This window comes from Trachemys scripta, chromosome 2 (assembly GCF_013100865.1).
Source record: "Trachemys scripta elegans isolate TJP31775 chromosome 2, CAS_Tse_1.0, whole genome shotgun sequence".
Lineage (NCBI taxonomy): Eukaryota > Metazoa > Chordata > Testudines > Emydidae > Trachemys > Trachemys scripta.
Genome location: NC_048299.1, coordinates 33,756,599 through 33,770,565, shown reverse-complemented (window position 1 = coordinate 33,770,565; position 13,967 = coordinate 33,756,599). Strand labels below are relative to the sequence as shown.

Genomic DNA, 13,967 nt, shown 5'->3' with positions numbered 1-13,967 from the left:
CCCCTACCTGTACCCTGACTGCCCAAAACTTTCTCCCCTCCCCCCAAAAGCCCCCCCCCCGTTTCTTGACTGCCCCCTCCAGAACCTCCCTGCCCCTTCTCCTGCCCCCCCTTACCCTGCTGCTCAGAACAGGGTGTTGGGCTCTGTGCCAGCCGGACAGGTGGCTGCGCTCCCCAGCACAACAAAACCCGGTCCCTGCACAACAAAACCCGGTTCCTGGCCCTGCACAGTGTTGCCGGCCGGACCGGGTTGCAGGGGAGAGCTGCCCTTGTATCAGCACAAAGTGCTCTCGCTCCCGTTTTGCTACGCTGCATGGCAGAAACCGCTCCCAGTTGCAAAAGGGGAGGGCTGCACTTTGTGCTGAGACACTTGCTCAGAATGCAGGGCGGAGCTCCTCTCCAGCTGCTCCTGAGTCCAGCCCGGGACTTTCCTGCAGCCCTCCCAGCCACTCGCTCTGCCGGGGGAGGGGGGAAATCCCGGACATTGTGAGTGCTTTACAAATTCCCCCCGGACGCTATTTTTAGCACAAAAAGGAGGACATGTCCGGGTAAATCCGGATGAATGGTAACCCTAGGTCAAAAAAAAATTCAAAACAAAAAGAAATTAAGGGCTTCCTTGTTTTATTATAGCTTAATTAACAGAGGCCTCCATTCTTTAACAGCTACATCCTCTTTAAATTGGAAAGAAAGGAAACATCTGCAGGACTGGTAGCATATCAACAGCAAAATTTGTCAGATGTGAGCTTAAGTTGGTTAAATTCCTTCTTCAGTAGTGAAGGCTGAGCTTGTTACCAACAGGTAACATCACTGCATGATGGGGATTCTCATTGCCAAAAAAGAGGTTTCCAGCAACAAGACTTGGAAGGGGAGAAGGAAAAGGGATCAAACCCTCAGAGGAGGAGCTAAAAAAAGCTTTCCCAGTGGCTCAACAGAAATAACAACAAATGATTTGCCTAGAGGGGCTGCCTGTCACTGCCTTGCCAGCTCTCTCTTCCAGTGCCAGAGGGACAGCTAGAGGATCCACACTCCCACACAGCTCTTCCATGCCCCACTCCACTTCCTGTAAGTGCTGAAAAAGACTTATTAATGCTCCTAGGTGAAATGGCTGCTGAGAGGGTATGAAGGAGATAGACAGGATCTCCGCTTCCCTACTTGAAACGACCGGGTCTTTGAGAGATGGGGCCACGCTATCCATTACATTCTGTCTCCCACTATACTCTCATCAGAGCCCATTACAGTACACACTTTGTTACACACCTGAGACAGGTTTGCACAAGCACTAATCAGACATAATGGACAGCACAACATCTGGCCTTCAGAGAGTAACTCTGCTTCATTAACCACAGGCAGAACCACCTTCAGACTAAATAGCAAATGATGCCAGCAGTACAAGCACTGTTTCTGTGCATGCCAATCTCATCATCATAGTTTGAGGCTATGTCTTGCCACAATGATTTACACTGTGCCAGCAGTAGAGCCCAGATGTCTCCCAACTGGCTGCATTGCCAGTAGAAGACCGTGCCTCACGGCAACTCCTTACCCAAAAGAGGAAAACAAGGTCGCATCCTTGACCTAGGACTTTATTTTTAATGTAATTCATTGCACAGTTAGAACACTGAGCAGAAGTTCTACTCTGTTTTCAGCAGAAGCACAGAATTGGACTCTGCATCTGGTTTCCACTACAAAACATTAAGTAGCTGTGGACATTTTTCTACCTACCTATAGTAGATACTCGTGTTGGTCCCCATTTCTGTAGCACTGAACGTCTCACAATCTTTAATGTATTTATCCACACACCAACTGTGAGGTAAGTAGTATTTTTATTCCCATTTTACAAATAGGAAATTGACACACCACACAGACATTAAGGGTTTGTATACACAAATAAATTGTACTTGTTAAATTAAACATGCAAAGTTGCAACAATTTAGTTAAACCAACATATAGATCAGGCCTTAGTGACTTGAATGAGGTCACAAAGTCTGTGATGGAGCAGGGAACAGAACCTGTCTCTCAAGTCCAAGCTAGCACCCTAACCAGGAGGCCATCTTTGATTGCTATTCTTAGAGCCATTCTTTCAGCTTTTTAAGATTCCACCTTCAAAAGATTTACCTAGCCCCTAAAGAGACAGCTTTCAGAATAACAAACTACATAACAGATTTTATAGAAAGGTTTTCCATTTCAAACCTAAACATTCCACAAAAAGGTAATTCATTAGCCAAAAGTTGAGTCTTATTCCCTTAGCTTTCTTGTTGTCTCAGACATTATGAAACTAACACCTAGACCCACCACTGCCCCCACACAAATCCAGCCTATTAAAGCTTGCTTTTAATAACACTGTAAACCTAATTACTTTAAATCAAGACTGGATGTTTTCCCAAAAGATATGCTCTAGGAATTATTTTGGGTCCTAGATTAACACAATGGTCCCTTCTGGCCTTGGAATCTATGAATTGTACTGTACTCAACACTGAGGTGTAAAACTATAGGCATAAAATATAATTGTTAAAAACACTCTAAGAGAGAGAGACACGGTTACATTTCTAAGACAATTTTTTCTACCATCAATGTACAATGCAACAGGAAAGTTTCCAGATTACACATTAAGAGTTTAAAGAACTCCATACATACAAAAGACCAAATTATGGTACATCCCACATTTTGTGCTCCCTATGTTGGCTCTCCATTACAAGCCGATGTGGTACACAAAGACTAAATTAAAACCACACATTATGCTAAAACACAGCCATCCTAACTTCTCTACATAGAGGATAGAGAAAGAAACTTTTGCTGTTTTTTGTCCTTACAGAATACTGTAAAACCAGAAGCTTTTTCAATGACCTGTGATGTGGTCAAAAGTAAGTTCCATGCTTCCAAATAGTTTATGCTGAAGGTGCTTCTCTAATAGCAGCCAATGCAGAGACCGATAAACGTACACTTGGGACGCCAGCCAGGAAAGACTGTCTATTTTAAACAAGAAACTGTATTAATAAAATATATTTAACATATATAAATTAAATCTACTTGTATTTGCATGGCTATCACTGTTTTTTGAACTGCTTACTGCTGCCAAGTTATTTTCCAGTATTTACAAACATCAAATAATACTTTTGTAACCGGTACATCCATCAACAGGGAATTCAACCATCAACGGTTTCCTTTAATGAATAATTTTATACCTTTTAAAAAAATTCTAAAACAAATAATACAAAAAAATCACTGCACAACTAATGAAAGATGAAAATGCATTATGCATAGATTTCCTGGGGAAGAGAAGGGAGGTAGAATGCAAAAATATGAGTACTGTATGAAAATATCCAATGCAAAATGTAAAAATTGCCAAACAGCCATCAACCTGCAGTCATTCCCAAAAGGAATTTAGCCATCCTTGTTATTTTGTTATCTTTTAGATTAACTGAGAAATGATCAATTTGGTAAAGCTTTTTTAATGTTAACACTCTCCTGAAGAAGAATATCCCTGCAGTGCAGCAATCTCTGCAGCATTTCTACATTCTGAAGCTTGTATGCAATGTGATAGTTAGGCTACTGCACTGTTTTCATTCTCTTTCCCCAAAATTACTTTACAAGATTTGGAAGCAGAGGGAACTGCACTACTTTATATGAAAAGAAAACCCAGGACAATGAACAGAACTATTATATTGTCACTAAAAAGCCATAACACTCTATGCATTATTTCAACATAGAATATAAGCATAACAAGCCTCCTTTATATACCTACTTCTGCATATAGAGTACTAGAAAGACCTCTAACTCCACCCATTCAAATAGTCAGGCCTATTCTTTACAATGAAACCATGTGATTAGCTACAATGAAGAATTCCATTCTTGATGGAAACAACATTCAGAAGCTCTGCTCCTCAATAAATTAATAAAAGCTGTTATATCAGGAGACTCATGGCCTAGTGGGGGCTGTCGTCTTCATGGCTATGGGATTCAATTCATGGTCTCTTGAATGTTTGTGAAGGGAGCAAGGAAAATGAGAGCCTTACTTTATTCAAAAACAACCCCCGTGATCAATTATAGAAAAGGTATTGATCAACTCACAAATACTTGGTCTGTGCAGTTCACCTTTACCAGAAAGTGGATAGAATCACCTTCAAGGGTATGTATGCATCTTAAAGGCTGAGGAAATTACGTATCCTCAAAGCTCCATAAATGAACGAACGAACGAACATGGAGAAACTGTTCCTCCGCCTCCATGTTAAAGAAAGAACCAAGTTAGGTTGCTGAGTAAAGGTACTTGTGCTGTTATTTTCCATACATTTGCCAAAAGAGAAAGCTTCTTTAGGTTACACTTCACTCTACTGATTTTTGTTTCTGATACTTCAAGTCTATGTACACCAATTCCTTGCAACACTCACAGTTCATTGTGAATTTTTAAATCATTTTCAAAAGATAAAGCTAAGTCCTAAAAAAACAGATTGAGAATTATTAGTCCTGTCAGAAAGACTGGAATCTGTTAACATTGGGATTAATAATCTATTATACTGATGGAACAATTTGGAGATGCATACAAACAGGCTTGCATGTAAATCTGTTTCTAGAAGACAAATCTCCCACATGATATAAGCTTGCCATCTGCTACCCCCCCTTAACTAATCCTTAAATTTTGCAATCATGTGGAAGTTTTAAGCAGTCTGTGCATCTCCCACTGTTGAAACTACCCATCTCCCTGGAGATGGATGTAGTCAGACATGATGCAAGAAAGGAGCAGCAGGAGATCTCAGCACACAGTGAGAAATGAGGTGATTTTAAGAAAGGGTGGGGGAGAAGCCAAAATGAGGCCCAATAAAGAAGAAAAAAAGTGAAAGAAAAAAATGCTTAATTTGTTTTGGCATAATCTTACGTTAAATTAAAAATGAGATGTGACAGCTTTCAAGTGAAGATATAGGTGGCACCCTGTGAAACACACTGTTGTCATCATCCCACAGGGCTAGCAGTGAAAACCCTAACCCACTGAAGTCAGAGGAACAACACGGATTTATATCAGCGAAGGATTTATCCCTATAAGTTTACATCTTAGTGTCAAACATTACATAATTTAAAATGTAACTTTTTAATACACACAGGATATAATCAGAATACAAAACCTAACAAAAATAAAAACAATTACAGCTCCACGTAAGACCCAGTAGTTCCCAGTTACACTAACTTTCCTTTTTGATAAGACCATAATGCTTGTTCTTAAAATCTTAGACACCCAGTACTGAGCAGAAAATATCCTTTGCCTTTCTCATATTAGTGTATTTTCCCGCCTTGGAAAAAACAAAAAAAACAAAAAAAAACACACCTCTAGGTGTTGTAATAGAAAAAGGGGCCTCCAGGGGTAAGATGTCTCTTCCATTACATTAATGAGTAATTGCATATACTTATTACTAACCCAGCAAGCTTCTTTTTCTCTCAAAAATATATTAAGTGGCTATTCAGAACAAAAATATTTTTCCCCAGAGGGTGCAAACCTACAGCCAACACACAGCTCGTGTAATTAGGAACGGCTCTGGAGTTCTACTGGGGTCAAGGGGAATGGAATCACACTAAACTGCAGAACTGTTCATGGAGGCTACAGGAGCTCAAACTAGTGCTGTGCTCCCCATTCACAGGATGTGGGAGGAATAGCTGGTAGATACATGCAGCCACAGCTGCAGCAGACTAAACCTGCCCCCATACATCTCCTTTCCCACCTGCACTCTCTTTAAACACTATGAAGTAGGGAGCTTGAGAGAGGTTGGCTCCACAATGTACAGGGGGTGTAGGTCCCTGTCGGGGGGGAGTAGGTCCCTGTTAAAGCATCTGCCACACATACTGTATAGCGTTAGCTGTAGTTGGGGCCATCCAAATCCACAGGAAAAGACTATTTACACATAAACAAACATGAAGGCGCAGAGAAAAGCTATTAAACAAGTACACCGACGACGAAGGGATTTTAATTTTACTTATGGGAAAAGCTATGCAGCATTCCTCCTTTTTTTTTTTTTTTTTTTAAATAAAGTTAGCAAGACAAGGCATTTCAGAAGTATTTCTCAACTAAAAATTAATACATTAGTTATGCTTAATTACTGAAAGCATCTTACTTCAAATTTCAAAATAAAGGCCTAATTTGCTATAGAAAAAATATTGTAAAATAGGGTAATAAATTAAAATTAATCTCATTCTAGCTTTTTGTCAGCTATGTGAACCCCTGCTTGCTTTATTCTGTTTACTTTTCTCTATTGTGCAGTCATAAAAACTCATCCCCACACAGTTTGTACATGTTAATATCAACCTATGATTTAGTCAGAATGTTTAAATAAACCATGGGACACAATCCCACCCCTTTTCTTTAGTCTTCTTGATTTCTGGAATACAGGTAGCAGTTGTCAGCCTTGATTTGTGTTTTATACTGAACTCTAAGCAGGTAATTTCTTGCCACCTCTAAGCAAACTAGATTAGAAATCAAAACAGATTCAGAAATGTAATGAGACACTGTAGGGAATATAATGAAAACTAAAGAGAAAAGAGGCCCATTTATGTGTATATTTTAACTTAATAGAAACATTTGTCATTTCTTGTCACTTTGAGCACCTAGAGTCCATTACTCCATAATGTAAACAGTTTTTTGCTCAAGTCTCTTTGAAACCATAAGGCTTGAAGTTTCCCCTTCCTTGAAATTCCCCACAATATGAAGGACAATCTCCTGAGAAAACTCAGTGTCCTGGCAAAAAGCCCAGCTATGATGCAGCTTCTTAAATAAATAAATAAATAAAATAAAGAAAGAAAGAAAACAACTAGTAAAAAAAGGTAGTATTGGAGAGGTAGAAGAGCAAGCAACAAAGTTACATTTTCAACTGCAAATTACTAGATAATCAGATGTGCAACTAATCAAGCTAACTGCAAATATTAAAAGTTTTCAATAGATCTGACTTTAAAAATACATTAGCACAGAGACAGATATGTTGACAGTTATTGCCCAAATCTGTATCAGTTAAAAAAAGTAAGTGATTTAATTAATATGCAACAATATAAATAAGATGTTCAAGACTTCTTTATAGTTTAAAAAAAAGGAGTTGAAAGGGACTAGTGAAGCCTGGGAGTTATTTTTGAACCAGCAAGGTATCTAGAAAGTTAAGTTATAGGTTTATACAAACAAATAGCAATTTCCCCTACATTATATAGGAATGATCGTGAAATATGTGCATTACCTAGAGTCCTATTTTCAGTGGTTTGCATGAAGTTTGTTAGGCATAATCAAAGTAAAATATAGACTGCTCTGAAAATATTATGACAGCTGGATAGCAGTATTTTAAATAATGAAAATTGCACTCTTTATAAACAAACATCTTCTAAAACTCAATCTATGGCTTCTCTTCAGTTCTGCCATAAAGAACACTGTCTAGTTTTTAATAGGGACAGCATGGAGCCTAATAGTCTCCTGGGGGTGTTCATTTATTTTAGCTTATGTGCTTTTAAAACATAGTTCTGTGTATCTGAACTTCATCTTGTAATGACAAGCACTTCTATCCCAAACAAACAGAAGAGAGCAGCCTTTCCCTTTATCAAAATAGTCGAGGAAGTTGAGAATCATATTAGAACAGTAAATTAAAAAGAGAGATTGATTTTAAAAATGTTTTTTGATGGGGAGTGGGTTTTTGTTTTGTATTTCCCCTCTTTCTTGAGCTAGCCATTGCATGCTGGATTCTTTCCTGCAATTTACAAAGTTAAACCTTCAAAACTGAAGCCTCTGCAGGGACAGTTTACAGTCAGTACTTTAAGAATTAAAATATATATCTCTATATATCAAGCAGTTATAGTGAAAGCATATGCAATACACAACAATTTACCATTTACACAGGATTACTCTATGGTTAAAGGTAAGCCTTGCTTTATAGATGTTTCTAACAGGATTCTTGGGGAATGGGGAGGGGAAGGTCGTTTGGAGCTTTTTCTTTTTGACAAAATAATTATAAAATCCTCTCTTCATAAACAGTTAAATAGAGTGAATAGACAAACCTGACCGCTCCAAGCACAATACAGGTTACATATCAAACTCCAGTTGTGGTTGATCATGCAGTCTAAAATCCTGAACTGGGCCATGCCTGCCTATAGCGCAGATTGCTTCTCTGCTCTGACTCAGCTTTTGTCCGTATGGTACAACAGTGTCAGAGCTATGCAGTGATGAGATTCAGGAACAAGGACTTTCCCCTTCCTCCCCCATCTGTCAAGTCAGCAAGACAGCAAATTGGCAGAACTGTTTAGTATACTTAAAATATAATCTGGTACATCTAAATTATGCATTCTTAGGAAAAAAAGGCATGGGAGAGGCAAAAACAAGATAATTTTGAGAAATCTCACTAGAATAAATCCTGAGAGGTTCTCTCATTTGTTCTTTTTGTCTATTCAAGAAAAGAATCTGAAATGTATCAGCCTTCTGGCTATGACAAATCGTATTGAATTTAACAACATGTATGTATCCGAACATTTTTTTAAATTCAAACAATAGTGACAAGGCTTTTTTGAGCTCATGGAACCTTAAATTCCAATACTGTTGTTTTAAACATAGCAGAATAGTCACCAACCTTAGAGACTCAAAATATACTCAGTTTTAATAAAATCCTTTTACTTATCCCAAATTTCTCCTTCATACTGTTGAATAGCAGCCTCCTTAGTAAATTATCAAGTGGTACTGACTGGCTCCAAAGGGTGTCCAGTTCTCCATAGCCAGAAGGATGGTGGCCACCATGTTGCCAGAGAATGAGAAAAATCTCAGTTTTGATAAATTGAAAAATATGGAAAAGGGAAATTGTTAAATACAGCTGTAGCAGCCAAGCAGACTGATAACACCCACAATTGTTCAGCAACTACCACAGGCAGCCATGCATCTTACTTTTCCCTTTTATGATTTTAAAGAAAGTCTACCCTGCATTTATCCTTCTCCCTTCAGGTTTGAAAATGGAAAAAAGAGAACACATCCAATTAGTTCTCTACAGAAACTTTAGCTTTTGAAAGATGATTATCTGAATAGGTTGAAACAGTTTTGAAACAACCAAAATATTTTCTCAGATTTAAACAGCACCAGTAAAGACCAATAGGTTTTAAGTAAAGAACTAGGAGGAAATGAAAAGACAGAGATTATTAAATTCAATCAACAGTGGCTCAAGAAACCTTAAAACCAAAAGCTCTATCTGCTGAATGTGCATTTCAGTTTCCCAACATGCCTACGAAGAGGGCATCTAAGAAACCTTTTTGAAGCTGGTAAGCCAAGAAAACATGAAGAGTCAGTCTTGTAGAAACAGCATCGTCTGTTCAGGCCACATTTAGCTGTCTCCAAGCCCAGTTCTTCCCTCATTAGGAAAGGATATGGAAGAGATTGGGGTCAACATTCTCTTACATCTCCCTTGCATTGCCTTAGGGAAGAATCCCTGTGCCTGGCTGAGGACTGCTTTATCTAAATATTAAACATGAAAAGCTGCGGGGACAGATTCACCCTGTGGTTTAGCAGAAGCCATAGCTACGAGAAAGAGAACCAATGGGATCAAAGCAGGGACCATGAAAATATGTCAAGAGATTTATGATTCAGAGCCAAGAAAAAAGCTTAGCTGAATAGTAGCTGTAGCTTTGTACACAATATTACAGATATGGCCTTACTTAGTACACTAAAATACCCCATTCTGATTTCTAGACTTGAGAGCATTGGTAGTCAACACCCGAGTTCAGGCAAGCACCCATTCATCACTTTTTCAGAAGCACCAAGATTATCATGGCTGAGGTCTTTCTGACAGAAGCCTGTCCAGATACATGACAGGAAGCATACATGTCATAGATTCTACAGCACCCTGAAAAATGCTGGGTACGAAATGTTTTTAGTACTAAAAACCCAGCCATGTATATTAGACTGAAGGATAGCATGGCACTGCAAGAATTACAGCCCCTTACTGCTATCTTTTTGGGTTTTGGTGCATGCATGTGTTTTTGTCAAAGCTGTCATAAGTGCTTCTGGGAAAAGTTTAGAAGAGGAGGAAAAAGCTAAAGGTTTGGGTGCATACGTTCGTTAGAAACCTTCTGTATCTATTTAACAGTCTATGCAGTCAGGAGGCTAGAAACCATGTCCCACTTAGCAACTATTGCTAGGTGGGACAAGTTTACATTTCCAGATCACAGACATCATAGCCAGTCCAAGTTCTGAGAAAACCTGGAGGAAGACTTTGGAAAAGTCTTTGTAGAAGTGAAGTTACTGCAAAAAGACGCCAAGAGCGGAGGAGGCAGGCCAGTTAGGTAATAAATGCTGCAGTGAGAAAGAATTAGCATTTTTCCTCCATGTTCATCACGTGCAATAGGCCATATTTCAGCAAAGATTTTTAGCAGCTGCAGTAAGTTTTCCCCCTGCTAGCATCCCTCTTTGCTAGTATCAGTTTAGATTTTCTGGGGGCCAGGGGGACTTGATGTTTTCTTTTTTCCTCCCCCCAGATTACTTTGTACAATAATTTATTTATTTTTTTTGCTGTTGTCAGTCTCATCATTATTGCTTTATGCTTTCCTCTTTTAAATTGCACCTTTTATTTTAAATTTCATAAGCTACTTATCATCTAGGCCCTTCGGTTTTCCTTCAAGCCCTCTACATTCCTCCCCACTTTCTCCTTGTATGGATCAGTCCTCCTACTTTCATATCAACTGAAAGATTGTAAATCTTGTTGAATACTCAAGTCTTCTAGCACACTGTATGACATGAAAAGTTTAGTTCAAGGGTTAGACTCGTCCCAACTGCATTGGTGAACTCCCAAAACTAGATGAGTAACTCTCCTTAACTTATCACTCTTTGGCCTCTGGTTTGAAATCTGTTTTCAAAACCAACTGAAAATTGATCAGATTCCTATGCAGCATTGATACCTAGACACTTCAGTTATTTGTCCAAGAGGTTCTTAAATACAGTGGATTTAACTCAATGTCAATATACAGCTGTAGGAACTGGCCTATTTAAGCTCCCATTGAAGTCAATGCTAAAACTATGACTTACTTCAACAGGAGAGGAGTTAGGACAACACAGCTTTTGTGAGTGCCACCCATAAGGTGTTGAAGTCCAGGTGGGAGCTCAAACTACAGTGATAGACATATCTAAACAGACAGTAACTGCTTCAAACTAAACACTTTCCCACTGCCATGCCCTCAAAGAAAAAAGAAAAAAAATCAGTCAAGTTTGTGAAGTATGGTCTACCTTTTGTAAGCCCTTCCTGGCCATCTTTAACTAGCCTATACTTGTTTTCTTTTTGTCCCCAACAGATTGAGAATCATTCACAATATAGAGGTGAACTGAAATTAACCAGTCTGTAGTTCCCCGATTCTTATCTAGGTCTCTTTTCAAATACCCATGTCATGTCTCATCAACTCTTGTACCTCTGGAAAGATTTTTTTAATTTGTTCTATCTATAGTTCCTATTGGCATGGCAACTACTCACACAGAATAAATTTACAAAGCCACCCTTAAATGATTGACTCTCCAGTATGAGAGCTCTCTCACTTTAACAGACCAAGTGTTAATCCTGCCGTGAAAAAGTTATCAATACAAAAAACAAATCAAACCTGAGTGATCCTCATTGTGAAGTAATTTTAATTTTAAAAATGTGCAGAATTTTTGATTGGGTGGATATAGAAACATGCTGCCATGTGGAGAGTCAATTTTGGGTATAAAGTCCTAGGTCAACATGATTTCGGAAGAATTCACATGGCTATAGATTGACCCATTCAGATGACACAAGGATCAACATTGTTAGGCCCCAGAAGGCAGAATACCCAACACTCCTTGCCCAAAGGGAGGGAAGACGACATTCAAGGGCCCAGGCCTCCAGCAGGTGCTTTAAACATGGCTTTTCTGCTGAGTAGAAGGGTGTGAACTTAAAAGAAGTTGGCTAATAGTAGGTCGCTTATGACACAAAGAAGAAACCATTGTTTGATTATGTTCTTAGGTCCCAATCCTGCAATTTACAAAAAGTGTGAGTAAACACTTGCACAGGTGCAGAGCCCCACTGACTTATAGGGGCTCTCCATGCAGATTCAGTGATGTGTTATAAATTGCAGGCTTGAGGCCTGAGGTGAGTAAATGTGAATACAGAAAATAAATAAAATCAATCAAGGTAAATTCTGTTTCCTGAAACTTAGGATTCAAGGACTTCAGCAATGTTGGTCTATTCCAGATCAAAAAACACAAGCTATCAACAATATCTAAAAACTGACAAATAAAGGATGTATCAACCTTTCAAAGTTTTGGCCCAAGTGAGAGGGTATGGGGGGTGTCATTTGAGCTCCCTCCCTCAGGTGCCAAAGTGTTGTGGGCCGGCCCTGTTCTTTAGATAGGAGGATCTCTCACTCAAAAGTTCTTCCCCGCATTTTCAACCAAGTCTTGCTGAGATCCCTTTTTCATGACACAAACCCACCAGACAAAGGTTATAGTTATACCTCCTACAGTTCATTATCCTTACTTGTAAGCAAGGCTCTCACTTACTGGTTAACTTCTTCCTGTAAATTTCCTCTGAAGATTTCACAATCCTTCATTAGCATTCGGCTCAGACTGTAAAGGGATGCCCATTGTGAACTATACAATACTTAGCTGACATGTAAATAGACAGACATTTCTTGCCTGAAGAAAACCAGCTTTCTAGTGACCAGTCCCAATCACAGACCTTAAGAACGCAGTTTTCAGAGTGTGTGTGTGTGTGTGTGTGTGTGTGTGTGTGTGTGTGTGTACACACACCCCTTACACAACATCCATACCTGGCTTGCAATGTTCTGATGACCCATGTGACACAGGCTTTCATTAGAGACCTTATACAACATCCTTTGGGTGAACCCAGTGGATCCCTGTAACCCCATCTACCCCGTGCCCTCTGCCAGTTGGCATCCAGAGGTCTGTGTGTCACAGATCTTCATCCTAAAGGATTCCAAACAGATGTACAAATTATACACAGGGATCATTCAGCCAGCCACATGGAGTGAAATGTGGCAATTGTGGAGTGAATAATACAGTTTCCAAATGGAAATTGCTGGGGAAGGCTAGGTAGGAAAAATGTAATTCAAGTTGGAACTATCCATAACATCAGTGTTAACCAGCCCTACTTCTACAAAACATGTCACTGGATCACTAATTGACCAAATTGTCAGGACCAGCAGTAACTCAGAGACAAGATCTATTAAATAATAATACATAGCCTTCATAGAATACTTCCACTCAGAGACCTCTGCTACAGCTAAACCTGGCAGCACACATCTATCACCTTAGATGTATCTTATTTATGGAGTGACTGGTTAACTGGCAACGATTGGTTGCCCAGATCTGACCATTCAGTTATCTCTTCTACCCCTTTTAGCTCATACATGGGAGGGTTTGAGAAATATTCAACTAATACTGCTGATTTAAACCAGTATCTGAACTACTGTCCTGCTGAATCTATTTGGAGATGCACTCTTGTTCTGGTTTGAAGACCTCCTAGTCAAAGTTGCATTGTATATGCAATTTTGAAGTGAGGCTGAATGAGCCACTCTGGTAGCACACTGGGGAAAGGGAAGGCCTGGCTGTCACTTTTCATGGTAAAGCATGCCAGGGAAGAGGAGAAATAGGAGGTCTTTATAATACAGGCTCCTCTTTCTCAGGCAATTGTAGGGAAAACAGCCCCAAGTGAGGAAGTGGTGTCTGCTCGCGTGAATGTGCCCTAAAAGGCAAAACCCCTAGACACGCTCATCTATTTTTACAGCTTTGGTAGGGTTACCATAATTCAGCAAGTAAAAAAGAGGACGGGAGGAGCCCCGCCCTAGCCCCGCCCCCGTCCTGCCCTAGCCCCGCTCCTGCCCCCTCCCACTTCCCGCCCCCCCCCCCAGAACCCCCAACCCTCCCCCCGCTCCTTGTCCCCTACTGCCCCCTCCTAAGACCCCACACACCCTAACTGCCCCCCAGGACCCTACCCCCTACCTGTACCCTGACTGCCC

General features: G+C 39.8%; 1 protein-coding gene across 4 annotated transcripts in view; it reads right to left on the bottom strand.

The window, feature by feature from the left end:
* ARHGAP21 (Rho GTPase activating protein 21) overlaps positions 1-13,967 on the bottom strand; it is a 194,517-nt gene that overhangs the window by 130,931 nt on the left and 49,619 nt on the right. Inside the window, exon 1 of one of the 4 annotated variants that reach the window (XM_034760242.1) lies at positions 8,007-8,090. The exons of 1 other annotated variant lie outside the window; for it this stretch is intronic. In XM_034760242.1, the coding sequence (XP_034616133.1) occupies positions 8,007-8,090 (84 nt within the window). Of the gene's footprint in view, positions 1-8,006; positions 8,091-13,967 lie in introns of those variants that run through there. 2 more of the 4 variants (XM_034760238.1, XM_034760240.1) reach the window with 2 other exon arrangements.